General features: G+C 35.6%; 3 protein-coding genes across 4 annotated transcripts in view; all 3 read right to left on the reverse strand.

Annotated features, from left to right (window-relative positions):
* Positions 1 to 159, reverse strand: part of LOC105568156 (sestrin homolog) — a 193,659-nt gene extending 193,500 nt beyond the window's left edge. The window contains exon 1 of the mRNA XM_012023585.1: positions 28 to 159. The gene's annotated coding sequence lies outside the window, so the exon portion shown is untranslated. The remainder of the gene's footprint in view (positions 1 to 27) is intronic.
* A 1,846-nt stretch (positions 160 to 2,005) lies between these two features.
* On the reverse strand, positions 2,006 to 13,871 carry LOC105568158 (hexokinase-2-like). 2 transcript variants are annotated; one of them, XM_012023587.1, is made up of 10 exons: positions 13,611 to 13,871; positions 7,555 to 7,658; positions 5,601 to 5,754; positions 4,848 to 5,066; positions 4,262 to 4,581; positions 3,913 to 4,025; positions 3,390 to 3,548; positions 3,176 to 3,315; positions 2,948 to 3,081; positions 2,006 to 2,658 (listed from the first exon to the last, which is right to left on the reverse strand). In XM_012023587.1, exons 2-10 carry the CDS (start codon positions 7,636 to 7,638, stop codon positions 2,569 to 2,571), a joined length of 1,413 nt encoding a protein of 470 aa, XP_011878977.1. In that variant the 5' UTR covers positions 7,639 to 7,658; positions 13,611 to 13,871; the 3' UTR covers positions 2,006 to 2,568. The 2 variants fall into 2 exon arrangements, with proteins under 2 accessions (XP_011878977.1, XP_011878978.1); XM_012023588.1 differs by lacking the exon at positions 13,611 to 13,871 and adding an exon at positions 9,692 to 9,857.
* Positions 13,872 to 15,534: 1,663 nt separating this feature from the next.
* On the reverse strand, positions 15,535 to 21,953 carry LOC105568159 (intraflagellar transport protein 88 homolog). The gene is made up of 15 exons (XM_012023589.1): positions 21,601 to 21,953; positions 21,388 to 21,438; positions 20,651 to 20,823; positions 20,358 to 20,553; positions 19,571 to 19,788; positions 19,159 to 19,390; positions 18,658 to 18,815; positions 18,383 to 18,569; positions 18,129 to 18,315; positions 17,827 to 17,974; positions 17,611 to 17,722; positions 17,442 to 17,510; positions 17,078 to 17,378; positions 16,753 to 16,869; positions 15,535 to 16,186 (listed from the first exon to the last, which is right to left on the reverse strand). The coding sequence occupies exons 1-15, from the start codon at positions 21,730 to 21,732 to the stop codon at positions 16,071 to 16,073; spliced, it is 2,397 nt and encodes a 798-aa protein (XP_011878979.1). The 5' UTR covers positions 21,733 to 21,953; the 3' UTR covers positions 15,535 to 16,070.
* Between the last annotated feature and the right edge of the window lie 3,931 nt (positions 21,954 to 25,884).

Genomic DNA, 25,884 nt, shown 5'->3' on the forward strand with positions numbered 1-25,884 from the left:
CGCCGTCGACAGGACTGGACACCGTACCTGGGTCTGGGCGTCCCGGTGGCTCGACGACGGCAATCCGCGAGGTGCTCGCCGGCGGTTCCGCGAAACTTTTCGAAAGCTCACTCTCACAATGGAATCTTCCAGTAGACTGGCCGAGCCGGCGCGGCGGTGGCGGCGGCGGCGGCGGCGAGCGGAGCGAGCCGTTCTCCCCTGCGTGCGCACCCACCGTGCGCGCGCGGCGGCGGCGGCGGCGGCGGCGGTGGCGGCAGCGGCCGTCGGCTTTTTCGACGGGAGGAAAAAAAACGGACGGGACCTCGTAACGCGCGGTGACACCGACCGGACGCGTCCGTAAAGCCGGCGCGAGCACGCCGCGCGTCAACCCCCGGCACGACGGCGATTATTACTCGCGACACACCACGACCGACCACGGGTTACGTTAGTTGACGCGCGCGCGGCCACCGCCGATGACAGTTCGGCCTCTCGGCGAGCTGTCACTCCGCGAGCTGCGCGGCGCGGCGAGCCGAGCCGAGTCGAGCCGAGCCGAGCCGAGTCGCGCGAGCCGTTCCCGTCCGTGCCGGTGCCGCCATCTGCCGTCGCCAGGCGAACGGCTCGATTTATTTGAAATATCCGTGCGGCAGCGTTCGCGCCTTCCGAGAGCTCCCGGGGCGGCCGAAAATCGCGGGACTGATCTCGTAGGGACGAGGCGTTTCGTATCCCGATGAAAGGGCGGCCCTCACAGCGTCGGCAGCCGTGAAACGGCGACTGCCGCGCGAAATGAACGCGAGCGTCGATCGCGTCGCGCGTTCCACGGGAAAAGCGCGCCTCCGAGCGGCGCGAAGCAACGGCAAGGATCGCACTCGGACGTCTCTCACGTCCGCTTTTGCAACGCGAGTGAACGATTATCTCGACTCTGGGTACTTATCCCTGCTTGATTCTAGTCAATCTACAGTTAGAAGCGAATGTAAGCGTGTTCTGGGTGTCTGGACTCACCTGCGCCGCTCCCGCCTACGGACCCTCGGTGCAGCCGTTGGCTCCCGGTCGACGAAACGACGCCGATCGCGTAGATCCGCGACGACCGACACGCTCCGGCGACAGCCCGACGCTCTGGGTCGACACTCCCGAGTAAAACGCGCGTCGCCGTGCGTCCCCGACGGGCAAAATTCGCGATTGATCGCGGAGCGATCGCGCTCCGTGCAACTCCGAGGCGACGCGCCGAGACTGTCATGGCGGCCGAGTTGCGCGCGCCGAGTTGCGCGCGCAACGCCGGCAAGTTTGAATGTCGAAACGGCAATTCGCGATACTATTGTTGGCCACTTAACATCGATTTGACTCTCAAACCGTCTCGATACTCACTCGTCCTTCTTCGCCTTGTAAAATACTGGACAAATAAGAATCGTATTAATAAATTAAATAAGTTAAACTGTCAAATAATAAAAATGAAAAGGAGCATATGAGAGTAATCCGGCGATGTCTTAGCGAGTTTGATAAACTAAAAATAAGTAATACAATATTTAACGATGTCGAAATTTGCAAAATAATGAATAATAATTTAAAGATATCCTTGATAAAATTAATACTTTATTAAAATAAAATGTAAATCCTGGAGAGGAGGAGACGCGCGCATGTGTGTGTGTGTGTGTGTGTATGTAAGCGAGATATAGAGAGAGGGAGTGAAAAAACTCGCAAACCCTCAAAATAGATAAGTTAAGCAGTAGATTTAAGTTTAGACTAAATTTTTTTAGAATAAGTGGATAATGTACAATAAAATTGTAACCCTAAGAAGAAAACAATAAAGATTATTGTATATATTTAAAATAAAATTTAAAATACTTAATTTTATCAAATTCGCTAAGACATCGGCGGTGGACTCTCATATGCCTGCTTTTTACATTTATTTTTTGATAATCGTGTAAATCCTTTTCTCGAATTTTTGCAAGATTTGTAAACGGCCAGATTTTTGCGTGACTAACTCGTTTTCTAAAGCATTGCATATCTCAGCTGAGTAAACAAGTCCCCATTAAAATAAATCTGTTTCGCTAACTTTTTATTATAACAACGTGATTTCTCTCGTACAAAAAAGAGGAACGTTCCCAAAACGTTTACAATACGCAACAACTGTTCGCCTCTCGGACGCGCCCGTTTCCATTGCAGCTTTATTCAATAAATAATATCGTTCTTCGATTCATTCGCTTGCTAATTCGGTTCTCCCACGCGCTTGACAAGCGTATATTTGTTTCCTTAAAACAACGCACGCGCCTGCCGCGTCGGCTGACGATCGATACCCCCTATCTTTTCGACATTTCGCTTCGTCGCGAGGTTGACACAAACGCGTCCTGATGCAAACTCACAATGCCTAAATTGATATTAATCGAGACGCCTGCAATCCATTAGAATTCAATCTAAGTATCGCGAGTAACATATTTGTGGATACAGCGAGGAATTTGCCGCAATATTGAATTGAAATCTGCTGGTGGAGCATTTCTATGACTATTGGCGACTCGTGCAAAGTTGCGCCGGTGATGATAACGACGGCTACGATGACAGGTAGACGTTTTTCTTCTTTTTATAATTTGCTCGCGATTATTTTAACCGCTTTTGGATTCTTTGTGCGATAGCGGAGACCAGCGCGGCGCCCTTGCCGCTTCCATCTTCCGCGTGGATTAATTTGAACTGCGATCAGAATAAACATATTTATGGAAGGGGAACCTTTATAGAAAGTATTAAGTATGCGAGGAGTGCAAAGAATGTAGTACAAAAATTTCTCTTCTACGCAAGAAAGAATAAAAGAGCGCGTCGAATTGTTGGAAACTGTTTAAAAGGAAATTGTTTAAAAGTGTTCTCATCTTTAGAGGCAGAACGACGCGTTTGCAATATAATGCGTTAGAAATTTTCTCTTATTTAAGCAGCATTGTCTCCTAAGCAAAGAAGCTTCGTTAATTTACAATATTTTAATACGTACCTTTCGTCCTGGGCTGAGAAGCGAGATGTACTGCTTCATCCAACCTTCTAATCGAGGATGATGCTTGTACAGAGACCCATCCACAGCGATCGTCACTTGTTCCTTATCGATGCGATCCAGCAAGCTCGCCAGACCTTGGACAGAAATAATCGATGAGATTGTCAAATCTTCGCTCGACAAACGTCGTTTAAAGTAACGTCGTTTAAGCTAGCTTTCCATATAACGTACATATCGACACTAGAAGAGCTGCGCGGTTAGAGGCGACCTGGCACACGTATTGAACGATTCTGATGTCATCCTCGTCCGGAATGATGCCGAATTTCCCAAGGACCTCCCTCGTATTACTGTCGCCGCCGTCCACCGCGTCCCTGAAGTCACGAAATTCAAGGCATGTACATCTGCGAAGCTCTACGGATTGAGAGATCGATCTGAGCGTACTCACTGCTCGATGTGCGATATCAGATCGGTGGTAAGATCACCGGGCGTTAGGAGACTGTCTAATGTAGATTCTCCTACAAATAAAAGCCTCTCTTTGGTCAACTTCGCAAGTATCACGCGAACCACCTCACCGAGATATTTGCCAGCAATGTACTTTTCAAATCTAAGAAGAAGAAGAAAGTCACACAATGATGTACAAGGGTTTCTCTTTTACACGAATCATAGCGAATTTTCATCTCAACGGTTCTTGTATAAAGTTGCGCGCCTTCAAAATTTCTTCAATTGGATAACACAAGGTTCAATGAATCGAACGTTTTTATTTAACACAACCGTTCGATTATATCTTATTTAATAGATACGTTGATTGCATCAATTATTAGTTAACCACATTTAACATTTAAAATCTCAATTTTTTCGTACAGATACAGGCAAATCGATAAACAATATTATCGGAAATGATATCCACTTCTTGCAAGCAGAATAATTACTACCTAATTAAAGATAATGCAACGAGTCTGTTCACTTACGTAAACGAATTCACGATAAGGGAATTTGCGTCGTTCTCGCGATCGAAATCCGTCTTGATGAAGTCCAAGACGCCATTATCGCCGAAGGCGCCCCACTCGATATCAATGATAACCTGGAGCAACGAAAATTAGATCAATAACTTGTGAATGCTTCCATGTGGCATGTACACAAAAAAAGGAGAAAGTAAAAAAATTATGATGTAATATTAAGAAGATTATAAAATATATAATGCGATTAAAATATAAAGTGGCTTTCCAAAACATTTTTGTTGAACTGGAAGCAGATTCGTCCGAGAAAATAATAGCATCTATCTTTTTGTACATGTCTCGTGATATGTCGAAAATTTACTTCTCTCTCGCCGTGTCTCTCCGTTTCCCAATGCTCGACCCGGTCCGCGCGTTCCAGATAACAGGCGTTGCTGCCAGTTCCCAGAATAAGTCCAATCGCCGTGTTACGATCCAAAGTTGATCCCTGTACCAAGGTACCTGTCGTGTCGTTTAAAACGGCTACGACCTTCACCTTTGTGTCGCCTCGCCGATCCAATGCCTCTCGCAGGAGCCTCACGGCGTCCTTGTTCACAGCATCGGGACAGTTGAACGTCTTGGTCCATGTCACCAGAATACCGACGTCCAACGAGTGTTGAACCATCGGGAAGGAGAAGGTAAAGCCTGCGTATAAATACGGATCGTATCAAGATTGGAAGCAGAAGAACGCGCGATCGGACAAGCGTAGGCAATTATGATAATAGAGCTAGTTACATTAAATTATATCTTTCCACCTTCCTACGGCAAACAAGAGTGCTTTTCTATATATACGACACCTCGTCGCAAAGTCGTTATTTATAGACGACGTCTCGTATGGCAATTCGAGTCAATTAAAGATTTCGCACGTTCGATATTCCCGACGTGTGCCGTGGATGCGAAACTCAATTTACCAAGAGGAAGCTCCACGTCCTGAAGACCCTGAGAAATGACGAAATCACTGACACACTCGGCCAAATAGTCAAACAGAGGGATTGCCGAGCCGACCCTTAATTCAGACCCGATGTAATATCGCTTCACTTCTTGTCGTACGGGAGCACCATGAGCCAACTCCAACAGGAGCACGCGAAAGTTAGTGCCGCCGAGGTCGAGTGCCAAGTAAAGACCCTCTTCTACAAGTATTCAAACATAGTTTGACTGTCAGTATTAAATCGATTGGATATCTTCGATACCTATTAGTATCTTTCTTCTGACTGTGATTTTTTTCAATACTTGTCTAGTGAAATAAAACGCTCCCTTTATTGTTTGAAATAATCTGCCGTGTAGATAAATTTTAAAATTGTATTTTTATTATTTTAATACATATATACAATAATAATATTTAAAAATTAAAAGCAATTTTCACCGAGTAGCTTTGCACAAGTTTCATCAGACAACATATTTCGACTTCAAATAATATTTCGAGAATTTTATCGCACATTTTATTTCACATGAGAAATTGAAATATAAAGCATGCAATACAGTAAATTCTGCTATCAATTAATGATTTTGTTGAAAAAGGATTAGTAATTGGAAAGAATTAACCAGCTTTATTATTTTTGTCGTTGGTAATGTCTTGGCTAAATAGTGATAAGACTTGTAAGAGGATGTAAAATGCACACCAGAGTGATACATGCTATCGTTGTTAAGCGTAGAAACTTAATAACCTGTTCCATCGAGTAGTTCCGGTATATAGGTGTTTTCCATCTGCAAAGAGGACGATTGCTGATGAATTCCCTTGTTCATTTCCGAAATAAAAACATCCTGTATCTTCCGCGCAGTTGCCGCGGAGAATCGCATCTTCGCCATGTGATTCTCGATCTGCGAACAGAGTTTTTCCCTTTGAAAAATGTGTTGCATACGTTGGATGATACATGCGTGTCGACAGGCAGGCAATATCATCTCGCCGCCGCGAGAAGAAAAATTTTCCTCGATCCATAAATTCTACCGGTATCTCGGTAAACAGGTATCTCATGGAAACAGTATTGTTTACATCTTACATTATGTATTACGCAGTTTCCAACAGAATTCTGAGCAGACATACCGCAGAGAAACTTATGCCGCACGTGCAGCATACAAAGCGTATTCTCAATTAATTATATCTAACGTATATGAAAGAAGATTTATACGCACACATTTAAATGGACATTTGTCTGGTTTAAAATTTTTCTCATGACGAGATCGATGAACTGCTGTCTCTTAATCACGTTATAACGTACAGGAACAGTTTATTATTATGTACGAGTGTAAGAAACTGGTTTAATAGATTTGCATAAATTATCTTTTTTATGAACTAACAGTTTTTTCAAAGGGAAATAGTACTAGAGTACTATGCATTCCTGTAATACTACATTCTATTTTGTTTACAAATACAAGTCGATATGAAAAATCGGGAAAATGCTAAATTTATTATATAAATTTTGTGATTCAAAACTGATTCGTAAATATTCTTATAGGATTATATCATTAACAAATTGCTATTGATAATTGCTTTAAGATCTCATTTTCCAAAGTAAATTTGACAAACAAAAATAATAGACATAAAATAAACAAAATGTGATAAAAATTTATGGTAAAATTCTTTCTTCTTTACTTCGTTTCAGAAGATTAAACGATTTCTTGCGCATAAATAAAATTATTGTGTAATCATAAATTTGCAATAAATATGGCTAATAACGAGTCACCATAAAAAATGATTTTTTCTCTCCGGTCCAATAAGTTGCTAAAAATTCCACGTTATCTATAAACTGATAAACTGTTCTCTCTTAAACTTTTAACAACACGAGATATAACAACCTCTCGATAACCCTGTAACTTAGTATGATAAAAGTTGTGACGAAAGTCTTGATAACCCCGACATCTAATTCGATCCACTTTTATTTGAACTGTCTTTTGAGGCGAGACTCGCATAATTATTTATAAATTAAACAAGATTACTTAACTACAATGTTCTATTGACCGAACGTGAAGTTAATGAACTTCCTGTTATACATGTCAAATTATATATTTCTGAGCGCGTACAATTATAGAAATTTCGTTAAAAGAAGTTTGAATAAAGATATATCGTTAGGGACTTTATTCTAGATTTTGGATATTGTTTAAAAAATATAATATTTATTAACTTTTATTATGTGATATAATAATTAAAAGGAAGAAAACGAGTCTGTAGACAATTGGCTCAAGTTACTAAACTCTTAATTAATATATTATGAAATTAATATCAATAACAAGAGAATTTCATTTGCCTTTTATGTATATCCAGAATTAAATAAATCAACCCTAGATCTAGGATAAAAAAGTCCCTAACGATATATCTTTGTTCAAACTTTTTTTAACGAAATTCCTATAATTGTATGAGGGCAGAAATATATAACTTGACAAGTATAACAGTGAGTTCATATGTCGCTGTTAATTTTCTTCAAATATTCTTATCAAATTTCGATAAGATAATAATATCATCTTTTAACTTCATTTTACGATTAGTACAGAAAAGAAGATAAGTTCAGAGTAAATGTAGAAGTTAAACATTGAAAATAAGATGTGGTAATGTCCATGTATCTTAAATGTATAATATTACGAACGAAATCTTAATTGAGAAGTTCAAATATGCGTTATACTTACTTTTTGTCGTCTAACATCGTCAGAAAGTATCAGTGACGATACTTGAATTGCTTCGTGAAGTGTATGATCCGTAGGAACGACCATGTCGAAACGTTAACGGCTCTCTGCAACAAGAGAGAAACATTGATAAAAGCCTGATAACATTGATAGAAGCCCTCTGGTTTGAAGCAGCTTATAAAAAATAATTGATTATATAAAACACCTGCACTATTGAAAGAACACAGTTTTGTTTCATCGATTAACAGGTTTTTGTCTTTCTGAACTTGAGAAAGCCTAGCAAATAATTAATTTGAAGTGCAGGTATGTAGAAAAAATTTATACTATATTTCAACAAAACAACATATGACACAATTTGTTTGCTAATAGGTTATTATACAATTGCGGTGTGTTGCATAAGTTCCCATAGTTTCGCTCTAAATATCGTTGCGGACATTACTTAGACATAACATCTGCTATCTCAACTCTGTCATCGTTCTGTTATCACGTCAGATTAATTTACAGCAAGCATCCGCGGAAGTCTATCGCGAGTACCATTTTACATATTGCAATATCAGTAGACCCGAAAGACGATCAGTCTTGTCATTACATGTGACGCACGCCCGCATAACAAAAATAAAATCTCATAAAAACACAGACTAATAAATATTTTCTCCTTTTGAATGAAACTGATAACGTTACCAATCTTTCCTTCTAATTTGATTAAATAATTCTTTTACTATTTTTATTTTTATTTTTGATCAATATCGAATACTTTCTTCGAAGAAAACTTTTTATTTAATTCTTGTAATGTTGAGTTAAATTACTATTCCCTCAAGTCTGTTTTTCTGCAACAAAATGTTCTGCAATAATATTTTTGTCTAGAAATTAGTGAATGTTAAGACGTACATCTCTAGCACTCGTTATTAATTTAAACTAAAATATGTTATTTTACACATTATGCCAATGTTCAACAAGAGTATTATCGTAAAATCATGGAGTTCATCAAACGTAAATTTACCTTTGACATACGTTACAAATACGCAACTTAATTTAATGAAGATGTATAATATGTGATTATTATGTTTAGTCTTTGCTTTCATAACTTAGCAAGTTATGAAAGATGAATGGTCTGGAGCATGTAATTTCTGATAACATGGTTTCCTCTTTGCTCATAAATTCTAAGATAAAGTCTCCCGCTGTAACGTATCCATTGCATGTCACTATAAATCAATTAACATTCTCGATTAATGGGAAATCGAAAAGTGGAACGCGCGTTGCATCAGCGATTGTGCACGGAAAAGTACTTAATTAGCTAAATGTTCCGTAAATTTCGTATCACCGAAGTTTAAGCACACATTGTAACATGAATTTACAGGATGATAAGATAATAACGAGTTACTCTCAACTTTAGGATGCCTCAAAATATCGGAAACGAATAAAAGAAGAGAAGACAGCGTTTTAACGAAAACTTTGAGTAGCCTGTTGTATATTTCGAACGAATGTTGAGTGACAAAATATATCAAAAGTTTAAAGATATCGAATCGCACGCGAAAAAGTATGGTTTTGTTAGAACAGTCTGGTTCAAACGGTTTATCAGTAACGATTACAATCAGGCTCGGTCACTCATTGAAATGGATATTAATTCCATTGCGGGAGTTTGAATATCAATTTATGCTGTAGGATATACGTACAAACCGCTAACGATACGAAGCTACATTCTGTTTGCAACACCGTATTTCTCAACAATCACTTATATGCCTATACAATGAGACCATGAAAACTGAACCAGTCGTTTTAAGCCCGTTCAACTGGTTCGGGTAGTTTGGCTCCCGCATGCCATCGTTACATTTTTCTTATGCTCTTCTCACACACACAGACACACACAGTTCCTTCGACTTGAACTATTAAAATTATTCGAGAAAAGAAATTCGGCACTCATCACAGTATTTAGTTTAGTCGCATATCCGTCCTAGTGTATGTAATCACATTCACAGACCGCGATTGAATAATTAAATTCAATAAGAGTGAATAATTAAGTTTTACAAAATAATATTCCATTCTCTTGGTTTGATATAAAAATTCGATAGTTTGGTTTAAAACTACAAAGGTATCATTAATTTTTCAGTAATCGATGAAAATTAATTGTTAAAAAATTCACTGTAAGTATATCCATTTGTCGACTGCAATATTATCTGGTCGTGAACCATGATGTGCAAGTATATGGGTAAATTCGAATCAGGTAGAGAAGAGGCTGCGGAAAGAATAATTTTTCCAAGCTGCAAGTCGGTAGCGGATGAGGCTCCATTGAAATCAATTGGAAGGTGCAAAACGTCAACCAAGATAATTCAGCCAGTTGACCCGTGATGATTCTAATCCAGAGTGCAACACGCACGCTCGTTGTCACCCTCTCGTACTCGATGATAGGCACGGCATTTCACTGCATCTTCCTCAACTGATTGTGACGGATAGGAAACTTTCGACTGGTGTAATTCGCACACGGTGGTGCCGTTTCTTTACACTCTTAGATTGTTGACAATCCTTCATTTATCACACTCTGCGCCGATCAACGCAACGATTAAAGGATCTGACGTAAGCATAACGTTAAAGAGGCACGCAAGAAAATAATGGAGTTGCAAGGGTCTCGCGAAAGATTTAATCAGCAATATTATTGATAATTATTATTAAATATTACGTCATTTCGCGGTTATTTTTTTAATTTTTACGGAATTTGTTTATTTAACTAGTGAATTTAACCAACAATTGGACATTTTCTATTTCTATTAAGTGTAAAATCACTTTATGTTAAAATCAAAATTTAACTAATAAATATATTTTTATATTTCTTAAAAGTTTTAATTTCATCTATTGCTAACTATACATCGAACCAAAATTTTATCAACATCTGAAATTAATTGAATAATAAATGTCGCTGATTTTATGAAAATCAAGATCGCTTCTTCCTCGATTATTATAAGTGTACGGGTGTATTATCTCGAAATTCTTTTATAAAAGATATTATATCAATTTTTCACAAAAGCTAATTGCTCGTGTAACAAATATGCCTGTTACAACACATTCTATATTTGTCCAACTAAAGATATGCAGATATGATGTCACATTCATAGTATGAGTTCTGCACAACTTTACTTAAACCAATATAAAAATGATGCTAATTAAATGTAAGTAAATCAAATAATCAAAGAATTTTCAACATTAATATCAAAATTAAATGCAATTAAAGGATTTTTATGTCACTTTCAACGTTTCACTGTATGTTTGAGATTAGGAGACGAAACATAAGCAGGAAGTACAGTGTATGATTTATCCTCGTTACGATAGCAGTATGCGTGTTTTAACGTAGATGTTGTACAACTCTTGAAGATTAGGTGTAACGTCAAGTGTACTCTGGTTATCTAATCACGTGCGCTTCTTCAAAGAGCATAGTTCATAAATATCCTACCTGTTTGAATAATGAAGCTTCGATAACTCACGAGCATTATTAGCACCGAATAAATCCCGGTGAGATCAAAGTGCGTGAAAATCGACTCCAGAAACGTTCACATTCTCAGATGAATTTGTTTTCAAATGTGTGTATCATATTCGGGATACATAAGCAAATTAATTTTGCATTGGTGATTAATTTTCAGCGACCAATATAAAACAGACATTTTTCTCATTGAAGAAAGCTAGTAGCTTGAAAAAATATCAAAATGATAACTCAACAAATTTTAACCGCAACAGAGTTGGTCGGTTTTTAAATAGAACGTATTTCTCGAATGGAACACGTGTATAAAAATATCGCGTACAACTGTTGTGAGACGACAAACTCTTCATTCCTGGAACGCAATAGATAGATAAAAGACGTCACATAAACGACATTGAACGGTATGATAATATTTTGTCAAATAGACGAGATTTTACATCGCGCGAATTGACGTAGAACGATATTTACTGCAATCTTCATTTACTCGTAATTGACGTTTTAATAACATGTGCCGCTGCAAAAAACTGGAAGAAACATGCGGCGCAATTCGATACTATCTAGCATTCTTCAGTGATGATTAAAATCTCGTCGCTAACGATCTTACGTTAATTACATGATGCTACTTACTTTGAAATTCGTCGGATAAGCACGATGATAAAGCGACGACTGAGTTTTATTTTCGATAAAAAATTAGAGACCTGGCGTATCTCATGATAATCACGCTATCAGCTGAGAATTTTAACATTCGCGAAATAATTTTGCGTAAGTTTGCTATTTTGCGTGAGAAAACGCGTTTTCTTTGTGTGCGTTTCTCAAATATGCGCTTATCGTTAGCATTACATTAACAGTATTCGATTTATACAATATACAGCGAGTTTATCGAGAGACGTCCATACCATATTAATGTAATCCTGAATTAATCAATTGAAATTTTTGCAATTTTCCTAGAAAATTTTATTGGAAATTTTAATTAAAGATTATATTTGAATAGTAAAAAGGTAAATAATATAATGTTATATACAACTCACTATAAGTTAATATAATTCAATATAATTCAATCTTTCAATTGAAAAAAGAGAAAAACAATTAGACGTTTTTAATATAACATTAAACTCTTTCATAAAGTACTGAAAATAGTTACCACCAAAAATCATAGAAATTTTTATAATCGTTTTCCAACTCACTCATTATAAATACACGTTATTCTAATGAGAATGATCGATCTCATCTTGTCAATACAAGAAATTGTTCAACATCTGCAAGGCTGACGACCAGACTTTAGTCCACAATTTAGAAACTTGTGGCCCTCGAAGTTGGTTCACCGATTATCGTCGCGATAAAGTACAATTCCGATTACGTAAAGAACACGAAAGATAGAAACTGAACGTATCGGAAACTTCTGGCACGCGACAGAATTACACGGCAAAATGTTGAACGAATGTCATGTGTTACAACTGGTGTAACATCCGGCGACAGTGCACGCAATATTCTTTCAAGGATCGCCACGTGGTTCTCGCCTAGGAAAGTAAATATCGAAGAAGCGAGCCCGCGTGTTGTGACGAGTTGTTATCTAAAACGCGATAACATCTTGACTTTTCGACGTTCAAATGAACATCAAATCACGTAACATTCACTTCGATTGTAATAGACTTCGATAAATCGCTGGAGAATAATTCGCATATCTCATTGAAATATTATGACGTGTCCTTGGAGCCGTCACAAAAAGAAGTCATTTCTAATGACTTCTAATACAGTGATCGCGATTTATATTTATAATAGCCACTGCATATTTTTGCTGTTTATTGGAGAAATTTTTATTCTGGATTGCGTTTAAAGCGACACATGTCAGCCGGAAATGTAGAATTTGCCGATTAAAATTCAAATCACGTGTACAATACCACTCGCAATATCAAGAGCAACAATTTGAAAGTGGCTCGAATCGAAAAACAGAATCTCGAAACTGATATTGATTATCCACAGAATATTGGACCAATATATCATGTTCACAATATTTATTTGTTTCGGAGTAGAATCACAAAATTATGTACAATTTTTATCAGGGAAACAAAATCGCAAAAATACTAGCACCTTTTTTTAAGTACAGAAAAGAGAAAAAATATACTGAAAAATCATTTTTTACATTAGAATCTTTGAAGGTATGCCTAATAATTAGTAATTATTCATTTAATTTTACACCTATAACGTTATGTTCATATCAACACCTTCCATGTAATTTCATACAAAACGTGCGTGTTGAATAATTTAAAAAGTCCATTCAAGAGAAACAGATTATAATCTGAATAACAGGATTATGTCACTTCGTACTGTGTACGTCTTGTCGTATCTTACGACACTGTTATATTCTACGAAGATGTATATTTCATAACCATACCATGAAAATAAGTCCTTTTCTCTTTGGGCCAATATTTCATGCTCAATATCTAGTAAAAGGGGTCTTTGAAGAACACCGCTACGACAAACGCGACGAGTTCTCGCATAATTCACGAGTATCGACAGGTGGATGGTCCAGGAGTTGCTCCAGTTTGAGGCAGGAGGGCGTTTAATGGCGACCCAATTTCGCGAGATACGGTACCTGATGTCGCACACGTGCTACCGCTTCCCCTGATCTCCGGACCGATCGATGCGAGGCTGGCAGCTGGTCTTGGCGAGCCTGGCTCTCCGTCGTAATACACGCGTGATCGGAGCGAGAAGTGTGCTCTCACGACGGGGCCGAGCGACTGGTCCTGCCTCCGACGAACTTCCAGCGTGACCTACGATCAGTCTGGCATCCACCACTACTGGCCTTGTGCGTCACATATACGTCCGTGCCCCGACGACGCGTGAACGCGTCAACGCGGGCACAGGCGCGAGGCTACTTCGGCCCCCGTGCTTATGACGTCTACGAAACGCCACGTTAACTGGTGATCGCGAACTTGTGAATTTCATGTTCTACCGTCGAACTGACGGATGTGATAATTTCGGAATGTTGATAAATTCGGAACCGGATTCGGAGTCTTAGTAAATATTTGGTCAAATGTTATTTTTCTTTCTTCTGTAGCCTCCCGAGCCTTTTACACTTGATATCTCTGACGCTGCCGAGAGCTAATCAAATTAAAACTTTGAAGTCAAAAAGTTTGAATAACATTGATTCGAATTTATACGGCGAGACTTTTTGAGATTATTTGTATTGACAGTTATTCTCTTATTACCTCAACTGTATACACTCATTGACTATCTCTTCGAATCGAAATTTCAATTTCGTGTTTTAAGAAATGAAAGGGCGAATCGTCCCAAAATTTGAAAATTCAAAAAGGTCTTGCGCATACTTGCCGAGATATTACGAGACACATTTATGATCGCACGTGGCTTACGCGTCTCGCATGACACAGTCACGTCCATTCATACTTGATTCACAAACCCACTACAAGCATGTGTAGATATAAGTAAATATCGCATGGAACACACAGTCAATCATCGGTCAAATAAACCTATTGACCGTTTGATTGTGACGCGTTTTATCTTTGAATTCGACTTTTTGTTGTATGTGTTATCTTCAATTAAAAAATATACATTAACGTCATTTCACAACGACCTTACGCCACAAAGAAATATAGAAAGTCTCATTAGGAACATATGTATATGCGCAAATGTGTATTGTAAACAGATTATCGTCCTAAACCAACTTCTTTTTATCAATAACTTCGTTTGTTTCGTCTTGTTTCATCATTAGAACATAAAATTATAACAAATGTAAGTTATTAGTTTAATCATAAATTGTAAATAGGTAAATAAATAATAAATTAATAAAATAATTGTAAATAATTACCTAAAATCATTTGACACTGGTCACTCTCTTGCTTTTCTTTTTACTTAAACATGTCAATATAATTTTTTAATAATTCTCTTATATGTATATTTTTCTTGTAAATGTTTAAAATAAAAGACATGTGTAATTGAAGTGCACGAATATGCACAATACTTTTGTATATAACATGTAGACTCATACATACATATATATATACGTATATGTATACAAATGTACATACAGAAAAGCAATTAGGTAACATTTGTCTCTGTAGACTACATAAGCTGAATGGAGTTTGATTAAAACAGCTGATGTGTGTTTAAATTTAGATCATTGCAATTGCCCAATCCTCCTTTCCCCTTTAATAAAGACCAATCTTAAATCTTCAAATATATTCGATTGGATCAAATTGCAGTTTGGAAAAGTTAATAAAATGTAATTAAATAATATAGTGTAAATTATGTACAAATGGTTTCGTTCCTTTCAATATAAGTGCAATAAAATATTTCTCAAATTTATACATTATTAGTAAATATATAATGTTACAAATGTAAAGAAATTGTAAAGAAATAAACGACACTTCTACAATTCTATGGCACACAACATGTGACAAAAAGATTTTGTAAATTGTGTAGAGAATTGACATACGATTAATAAAATACATCCATAAGACTGACCACTTGAAAGGGTGAACATTTGATCCGCTGACCCATCTCATTAAAATCTTCAATGTATTAATAGAACTACAATGAATACATATATATGCTACAAACTTAGATGAATAACCCTTTTATGAGCGATACTTTATTCGACGGTTATAATAAAACTCATACACGCATGGCACTTAACTAGTATTAAATATAACTGCTAACATTAATGTGCCAAAAATATTGTGTAATATTATAAAATTACAATAATTAAATATATAGTTGCACATTGTTATAATAAAATATGTCACAAACTATAGTATTAAAGAAAGTACATGTTTTTCAAAACTTTTAAGATGCAAATAAAGTGAAAATTAATTAATACAATTTGCTTTCTGTAACAAACTTTTTGATTTCTAGTAATCGCAATTTTGAACATTTTTGTTATGAACTATGTGGTTTAACTATTAATGTAAAAATCACTTGTGTCGACATAATTACGTACAATATAATTTACATACATCTAAACGTTTCTACGATTGTGATCAGGAAATATCAAAAATCTATACAAGTTTATAACTACGTGATAAGTATGATGTTATTACTCAGGCAGGAGATCATCCCCGAGTTCTTCATCCCCAAAATCATCATCTCGCTTTCCAGCTGCCGTCATAGGGCGAGTAGGAAGAGGTCCTACAGGATCTACATAATTCATACCTAAAAATAAGTGGAAATTTTGTTGTATAAACGAATAACACATTCAAACAGTTATATAATCACATATATAAATATTATACTAGACAAAGATAGACCTAATATGACATGAATATTCTAGTAATATGCATCGTTAGATTTACAACTCCGATCAGTAATATGTAACGATCTGTCGAGTATATTAAGTGATAAAGAGAGAACAAGAATAGACTAGTCAAAGCCGCAGTCATCCATCATGTATTCAATCCATTAGAGTGCCTCGCGTACCACTTGTAGATCACTTTTGCTGATGCTTGCTTACAATGGAAAACGTGTAATCGTACTAAAATTACTAATTGAATGACTGCTGAATTGTCCACAATATTCATGTAATGTTAAAATGGTAAGATATTCTATCAGTGTTACAAAACGTTAGAAATGTATAAAATGTAGAAAATAAAAAGAAATGCAAAATATATATATATGTAATTGCAAAAACTCAATATTCATTTACTAGATTGTTAGAGTAAATGAGTGGGGACTGATATATGAAAAACAATTTAATTCCACAAAAGTTTTAATAATTGTACCTTGATAATCATTTCGACCTGAAATTGGTCGTCGATCCGGACTTGGTCTATGATCTGACATTATACTCAATCCCGAGCCAGCTCGCGAGGATGTCCCACTGTTACTCTTCCTAGAACCTATGAAACCGTCCAATCAAGATGTAATTATAATTTTAAAGAAATAAATAATTTATATTATTGCTATTAATAACTGAACGGAAATTAGTAATAAGAAATTAGCAAAAAGTGTTAAAATTCAAGTTTATTAAATCTCAATGTATATACTAATTGTTACAAATTGTTACTCAATTATTACTTTCAAATATTGATCATTTAAAACACATACCTGTTGTTCCTGGTCTTGCTGAACCTTGTCTATCTTTTAGTTCTTTAGCTTTTTCAGCTTTCTTTAATTCAGCCGCATACGTTTGTGCTTCTTTCAAACCTAGGTCGCTGCAAAGCCTGATTAAAAATTTCAGACATTCTATATTATCCGGAAATTTATTATGAATATCTTGATACTCTGCGAGAGCTTTATGAAATTGCCCAGTGCGTCTTAAACATGCGGCGACTAATAATCTCCATCTTGCTTCATCTGGCGCAAGTTCTACAGCCTTTTCAAAATAAGTCAATGCTTTCTCAGCAATCTTAAAGAAAAAGTAGTATGTAATAAAAGAGAAAAATATGTATATTTTAATAAAAAGCTGTACCTGCATTGATATGAAATAGGATCCAATCCAGTCTATTACTTCAAAATTAGCAGGATAAAATCTGTGGGACTATAGTAAAAGTAAAGTTAATAAATACATATTATAAAATATTAATATACAATTATAAGCAACTCAAAGATTTAATTTGAAAAAGAAAAAGAGCACTTACATCATTATAAAAGTGAAATGCCTGCTGTTTATCTCCTATTGAATCATACATTTCTCCCAATTTTTGTAAAATACCAGGGTCAGATGGTATTATACCTAACAACTGATTATACCTGTTTGAAGTAAGATTCAAATTAATTATAGTTATACAAGTATTAGAAATAAATTATATAAAATTTAAAAAATTAAGTATAACATATAATTTAAGTTAAAATACCATTCAGATGCTTGGTCAATATCGCTCATCAATTGATATAGATGACCAATGTGATATAACGTTTGTGGATCATGTCTGACAATATTTCGAATTTTCCAGAAACATTCCAAGGCCTCTTCAAACATGTTCTCTTTCTTATAAACCAGACCTGTATATAACAGAAACATATTAACCTTAATAAAATGATATATGCATTAATTAATTATATAAATTAAAGATAAAAATACACATATATAACGCAAGAGGGTATTACCCTAATATTCAAATGTGTTTAAACGAAATAATCTTTACAAAATTATTACCTAAATTATACAGGGCTTGTACGTGACTAGCATCTGTCTCTAACGCACACAATAATAGCTCCCTAGCAATGTTCAGTTCATCTTTTTTGATTGCACAAGCGGATAAATTAACGTAGGCCGCTGCATTGTAAGCATCAGCGTTACGAGCAGCTTCACCATATCTTTCAGCTTGATCATAATCTCCTTGCTAAAAAATGTTCTGCTTAGACGCAAGAAACAAACCAATATCTGCAGATATTATAAATATTACTCACAAGATAGTAAATGAACGAAAGCATAGTTGCTGCCGCACTATTAGCTTTAGTGTCACGATTTTCAAACATTTTTAACGTATCTATGGCTAATTGTGTTTCTCGATTATGCAAAAATACCATAGCTTTGTTTATTTCTAAATCTGCAGCCAAAGCACTATATGCCGAGGACTTTATGGCGTCAACACACCTAAAAATAGTTGCGCAAATTTTCATCAGGAAGCCCGATATTAAAATGTAATGTAATTCTTCAAAAATTTAAATTATTGAAAATATACCAAGCATATCCAATTGTAAGTGTATCTTCAATAACAGGTGCTATAAGCTTTGCCGCGCAAAGTATAGTTTTCTCAGCTTCCAACTTCATTTCTTTTTCCAATTTTGATAAATCGTCATTCTTTATAACTTCATTTAATAGATTAGATGCCGCATCATCCTAATACATAAATAACGAAATATAAGTTGTAGCAACATAGCCTGGTGTTGCATTCATGATTTATACATATAAAGGAAAAGTTATATCTGAATAAATTTTCACATATAACTATCATTTCATATTTACATATACTTCAACCAAATGTATTTTACAGAAAGAAGAGAGGAGAAATCTGTAGTGTTGAATACTTGATGAAAAGAGGCAATAAATTTGGCAATAAGCAAAATATGTGCACTTTTATGTGGATTATAAGACACACATTGTGTACAAGCCAGTGCAAGTGTTGAAAATATTTTAGAGACTTATAGCTTTCATAAGCACAATTTGATCGTGCCAAACTCACGGGATTTATGCTATACTTGTCCTCCTGATCTACATTAAGTTGTACTTCTAGTAACTCTAAAAAAGCTCTTTTCATCTTATCACGATGAGATAACGCAAAATGACATAAAACAGCATGCAACCCGGCTTTAAATTCAGATCTCTCTCTCATCACCCATTCAAAGCTATTAGCAGCTTCTTCTAATCGTCCCATTTGCACGAATAACATTCCCATGTTATGCATAATCTTTATTCTGCGAAGTATTTGCCAGATTAATGGTGTTATTAGCAATGGCATATTCGTTCTTCGACCGTATGGATTCTCAATTGTATAAATTGCAAAGTTCTCGCCAGGTTAATGGCATTACTAGCAATGGCATACTCGTTCTTTAACTGTATAAAAAATTCTCAATTGTATAAGATTGTATATTTACCTTAGATCCTTGTGGGCTGTCGGAGCTTGATCAAACGCCATTCTGTACATTTTTATAGCCTGAGATAGTTGTCCCATTTTTACATAAATATTACCCATATTCACTTTGAGTCGAGCGCTGTTACTAAACATCCTATTCCTCGTTATGGCCTGATAAGTTGCTATAGCCTCTGTATACATTTCGTTGTTTGTGTACTGAATTGCTAAGTTGAATAGTACCTGTGGAGAATTAAGTTAAAAATGTGTTCAGATAAAATAATAGTCGGACTGTAACTCTTGATCTCTTGTAATTAAAATATGCAACACACCGTCTCATTGTCAGTCACGATTGTATTTTGTAATTATAGTTTTATGTAATACATGATTATATGCACAAATTGGTCGTATCATTCCCATATTATTCATAAAAGTAAATTATACATTTAGATATAAAAATTCAATTCAACTACAATTAGTCAAAAATCTTAAAAATAAAATGTTATAAAAATTATTATAAAAGATCCATAATTATTAACAATATACAATTTCGTTTTTTAATTATTAGAAAAAAATTATTTGAAAAGAAAAAGTTCAACAAAGTTTTGGCTTCACTCAGAAAATACAATTTTATATCGTTTCTGAGACAGAATGTCGTATATTCGTCTCTCTCTGGCGATTTGTTATTAAAATAAAATATAAGTAGCAATGGGAAACAGTAATTGTAAAAATGAAAATTAGATCGAAGTTGCAGTCGGATTATTGATATAAAAATTACAATATAAGAGATTATAATAATTCAATGAGCTTACAGCAAATGTTAAGTCTATATTGTGATTGTCACTGAGACCAGCTTGTTCCTGCAATCGTATAAGGGCTCTTTCCCTTGAGGAAGCTTCACGAGCGCGTTCCAAAGCAATCTTCATGTTATTTTCTGAGGCGGCCTGTGCAGAAGTTTCGATCAAACCCATTATTTTTCGTTCCGTTGTTTTTATCTTCTCCTCTGGTCTGAAGAGAAAAATCAGAAAAATATATTTTAGTATAACATTTTAGGTAAATTTTATTAAAAAATATATATATGCAATAAAAATGTAATATGTTTTACGTGTCTTCTTTGTTAATTTCTAATGCAGCCGTGGGAACTTTGGAATTGGTCCCCATGTTAAGAGGATCGAAAGCCTGTTGACTGCTGGTATATCCGGCACTTCTCACCGCTGTCATAGGTCTAAGCCCACTGGCCATAGGTTGCATTGACGTAGTAGTGCCACTTCTTTGAAACTAGGAAAGCACAATTGCATTTAAGATGCCATACGAAATCAAGCATACACATATGATATCGATAAAATTATAAAACCACAGCAAGATATATGAAGTATCTTGCAGTATCGGTGCTTAATGACAAATTCTTTCTTTAATTTGAAATTTATTTTTTTATATTATAAATCTCTGTAAAAAAACTTTCAATTTGATTATTAAAATTAGTCCACAATTAATTATAACATATAATCGCTATTTATATTTACTACAAACTAAGATAGTCACAAATTAAATTGTTCATGATACGGTATTCTATTTTATCTGTTCTATTGTAACCAGAGGAAAGTCCCCTATTATAATATAGCGGAGTTTCTGCTAAATTAATAGGCATCATCTGTTGGTTTCACTATAAATTTATTGCCCTTGGAATAACAACTGTTTCGTGGAAAATTGATTGTTGGATCGTACAATTGTTGCGAAATAAGATTTGATTGAATTTGGACGTTGAAAACTTACTATCTCATATTCTAATCCTATTTCATAACAGAGGACTTTCCTCTACATATAAAGTCTTCAATAACTTACTCGACTTGATGTTCCAAGACGCATTGCAGTGCCTGGTGTTTTTGGAGTAAACTGTCAAATATGAAATAAAATAGGTGTAGAGCAAGAAAAGAAACAGACATTTAATTGCAATTTAATAATAATTAAATATTGTGTTATACAGTATAAAATATATATAAGGATATAAGAGTGTCGGCAATATAACCTGAAACATAATGACTAATCGTTACTCACTATTGATCTTTTCCCATAACTTGTCTTGATAACCTCCTGAAATAATTCATCCTCCTCGAGATCCTTGATATTATACACCGACGGATAATCATTGTACCCTGCATAAATGTCATCCTCAACCTCTGCAGTCATGGCCAATTTTACGATACTCCGTATAATTGTGCTCCTTCTCTTGTGCACAACGCACTTATATACTATACGTTAAATTATTGTTTTATTACACTCTAACGTATATTTGCGAATAATTTAAGTTGATAAATTAGACGAAAAACTGTTTTGGATAGTAGTACACGCCAAATTACAAAGAATGAAGACGACAGCTGACAGCTGACAGCACGAGATATAAATGGAGTATAGGCAAGCTTTGGTCAATGATGTCAGACTGTTCTCGTTTTTTGCGCATGCGCGGCGGATTGAGGCTCAAGGAAGTATTTAATACATACAGATAGGTGTGTCGCTAGTCGCCCGTAAGATATTTCCTTAAAGAAAATTTAAAACTTTTTTTTTACCGACAACAGACCTTTTTGACAGCCACACATATTTTTACTCGTATATAACTACAGTATCCTCCATTAGTTTGGAAACACTTTATAAAAGTGTGTAATATGAAAGAAATACATAATGAAATCGATGTATTTTGCTTTGTATGTGTTTATTTAACTAAAGAAAATTAAAACGAAGATACATACGTCCATACGACAAGCTTTTAATAAAGATTTAAATCAAATTTATATTTTCCTCAAAGTAACGCACCTTTTGCTTTAATGATTGCCTTGCACACTCGCGCCATGCAATAGATTAACTTTTGCAGAGATTCAGAGATGTCGGGATACGTTTCCATTCTTGCTGGAGAATCTCCCAGAGATGCACTTCACTCGTTATTTGTTCTTTGCGAATACACCTGTCTAATTCGTTATTTAAACCTAACCCGTGTGACCTTAGCACCCGACTTTAATACATTTTTTATATGTACGAAAAATAGAGATTAAATATCCCATGACCAGAAATATATAATAATATCCTTCAGTATTACCGAATTTTCTACCAAATCTCATATGAAATGTGTACTTACGTCTCGTGGCATGATTGACCAAACCTCGTGGGTTGATTGAGACTTCGTGGCACTTTGTATAACACCTCAGTATTAATCACACGCGACAGGAAACGAAACACGAAAAATATACGATTGCACGAAGTTACTATTTGCACTCGGTATTCCATGTAAATTTATTATTAATGGTACGAATTTTAATCAACAGAAATCGCCGACGTATTAATTTAAACTATCGATGAGTAAATATTACAATATAATTAAGCACGAATAAGATTAATTGATATTTAATTCTTTAATTAAACGTATTGCAATGAAATTCTACTCAAAGTTCTGCATTCTGACCAGCATTCGTATGATTCTGTTAATAAAAGAAAACTTTCAAGATTATACATTTTCGTTAATAAACGAAAAATTTAAACGCAACTGAGTTAATGCTTAATCGAGACAGAATCGTCCAAAAATAAATAAAAATTCATTATCGCATATGTATTTTTATTTATGAATTCCGTAAAAAATATATAAACTAGTAGTATTAATAAATCACCGATAAATGCTAGTTAAAGTACTCGACTCAATATTTCATGTATTGCTTCTCGTTTTCAAACGGCCAACAAATTATACTCGTAGCGACGAGAGACTCGCTGCGATGATACGAGATGTATCCGAATACAAGCATCGTATCGTCCGTAATTATCGCAATAAAGAAATAATTTCAAGTTCGCTAGCGCTTTTATTCTTGGATGTATAGATCTCATATTTGAATCGCGCTAGATATCTGTCTTGTTGGCTAACCGAGCATAGATAGTAAATCGCGAAGATTTAGCGATCACGCGATGATATCGATTACTAACTATTTGCAGAGAGCAATCGCAATTTCTTTCCGTGCTTGTCACGTACGCGTATCAAAAAAGAATAATACGATATGCGGAACGTCGCGGGCATAACAGACTCGTTCAAGTGTCGCCGCGTGAATGATCCTACGTACGGCGTGACCTTGTTTTGCCGAAATTCCAAAAAATGACGTAGCGCTATAGACCGAGCAACATAAACAACTCGGTCGAAAGCCGAGCGCCGGTTCCACGAAATGACGTAGCGCCGTGAACACCTCGGTCGAAAACAGTCTATCACTTGGCGCGGTTCAGTTGAGTGAAGCGGATGTTTCGCGTGTCTTCGCGTCGTTCGTCTTAACGCGATCATTTTCTACGAGAATCTCGATCGTCTCGTACGAGAGATATTAACATTTATTAATCGCGTTTAAGTAATTGTCGCGATCCGTAGTCATATCGTTGATTACTACAGTGATTCGTCGAGATAAATAAGCGCAAGGTAATACACGAATCGTCGGGTAAAATGATAACGAAAAATTATAATACATCGATCGCTTGCCAAGAAATAATCTCTCGAACAATTATACTTACAAAAGTGCGCGTATTACATGAAGTTTCCATTTTCGTCGCGTTCGGGAGTGCCGTTTAAATATTCGAACTAAAGACTTTTTAAAGCCCATTTGAGAAACAAGTGTTCGTTAAATGTCCGTTCCTGTCGATGGCTACACTTTCGAGATTTTTCGGGTATAATACTCGTCGACTCGAAGTGGAGGCGAACCTGACGGAACAAAATACATACTTTCACATGGGCTTTATAAACGGGAGTGTAAAATCGCACGAACGATCTTTGTGTTTTCGCGAGTGTGCCGGAGGACTATCTGAGAGGAAGAGGAGGCCCAGGAGAGGCATCGGGCGCCAGCGGATCACCTTTATGGTAAATATTAATTTTTATTTTGTGAAAAACTGAAACTCTCTTTTTCTGTTTACTGAAAACCATGTCTGGTTAAAAAATGTTAAGTATAGTATGAATATCAGAGATAAGGATAATTTCGTTCGTTCATTGCCGATTGTAACAAGTTGCCATTGACGAAAAATTTTAATAATTAACTTATCAAAATAAATTTTAATTTATACTTATAAAAATAAAAAAATTCTGTTTACTCTATGAAGAAGAATTCGAGGTCTTGGGTTTCTTGAAATGCACGTTAACTTAGAAATTCAATACTATTGATTCAATACTGTTATTTTAACAATCAGATGAATAATCCGACACGACTGGCTACAAGAAAAATCCTTTATTTCTTCACTACGTTTCGGCCATTGGTTTAGGTCCTTTTCAAGTGTACAATTACGGCGTATGGCATTTAACCACATGCCATACGCCTAATTGTACACTTGAAACGTAGTGAAGAAATAAAGGATTTTTCCTGTAGCCAGTCGTATCGGATTATTCACCTGATTGTTAATTAATCGCTGGCGAATTAATTATTCCAAACTGTTATTTTACTTAAACAATATTTAGCACCGTATAAACTTCGCACATTCTGTGATCGTATCAAAAATTTTGACAAAATCTATTTGCCTTTCTTGTGTCTTATAATTTTTAACACATGTGCATTTACAAAAAGTTTTCATTTTTTATATGATTTCTAAGTATTTTTGTAATTGTACAAGATTGCTCCGTTAATAAAACCAAATTGTAAAGAAAAAGAGGACCGCCGATCAAAATTGGCGGGAGTGGTGGAGGGCCTCTACAAGTTGGTCTGTTGTTATTGAATAAAATTTTAATTCAAATAAAAAAGAGGTATTAGTTTATTTATAACTACAACAATGCAAAGTTTAATTTGATCAGAATGCAATCGTACTGACTGTTCGATATAAACGGAGCAATCTTGTATGTACAAACGAATGTTTAAATAATTTTCTAGTGAATATCTAGAACAGTGTGTGCTACAAATTTTGCCGGCAAAAGGTATACAAGTTTAATACAAAACTTGACACATTTAATTATACCAAAGTGTGCTAGTAGAAATAAAGCATGTCAATAAAATGGGATGATTAATGATAAAAATCAAACTTTAATAAACTTGCTGTACAATCTAACATAGCTTGTCAGACAACATTTTATGGTAATTATTTAGATTAACACACCCACCTCCAATAACCTTGGGCTTGACATATATTATAGAGGTCACCCTCCTGAGTAACCCTCAGAAGGATTTAGCCGGCGCTCGTTGTTTATTAAAAAGTTATTAAAAAAACAATGTCAACCAATTATATGTAATTTTTAGACACAAATATTAAAAATTTTGAAAAATATTTTAAACAAAAGTTGTAGATCTCTTTGAAATATACATTTTATGTTCTATTCATTTTTACTGTGCGAGTAATAGTTTTCGAAAA

The sequence above is a fragment of the Vollenhovia emeryi genome, unplaced genomic scaffold (genome assembly GCF_000949405.1).
Source record: "Vollenhovia emeryi isolate VEMERY1.0 unplaced genomic scaffold, V.emery_V1.0 DF939131.1, whole genome shotgun sequence".
Taxonomy (NCBI): Eukaryota; Metazoa; Arthropoda; class Insecta; order Hymenoptera; family Formicidae; genus Vollenhovia; species Vollenhovia emeryi.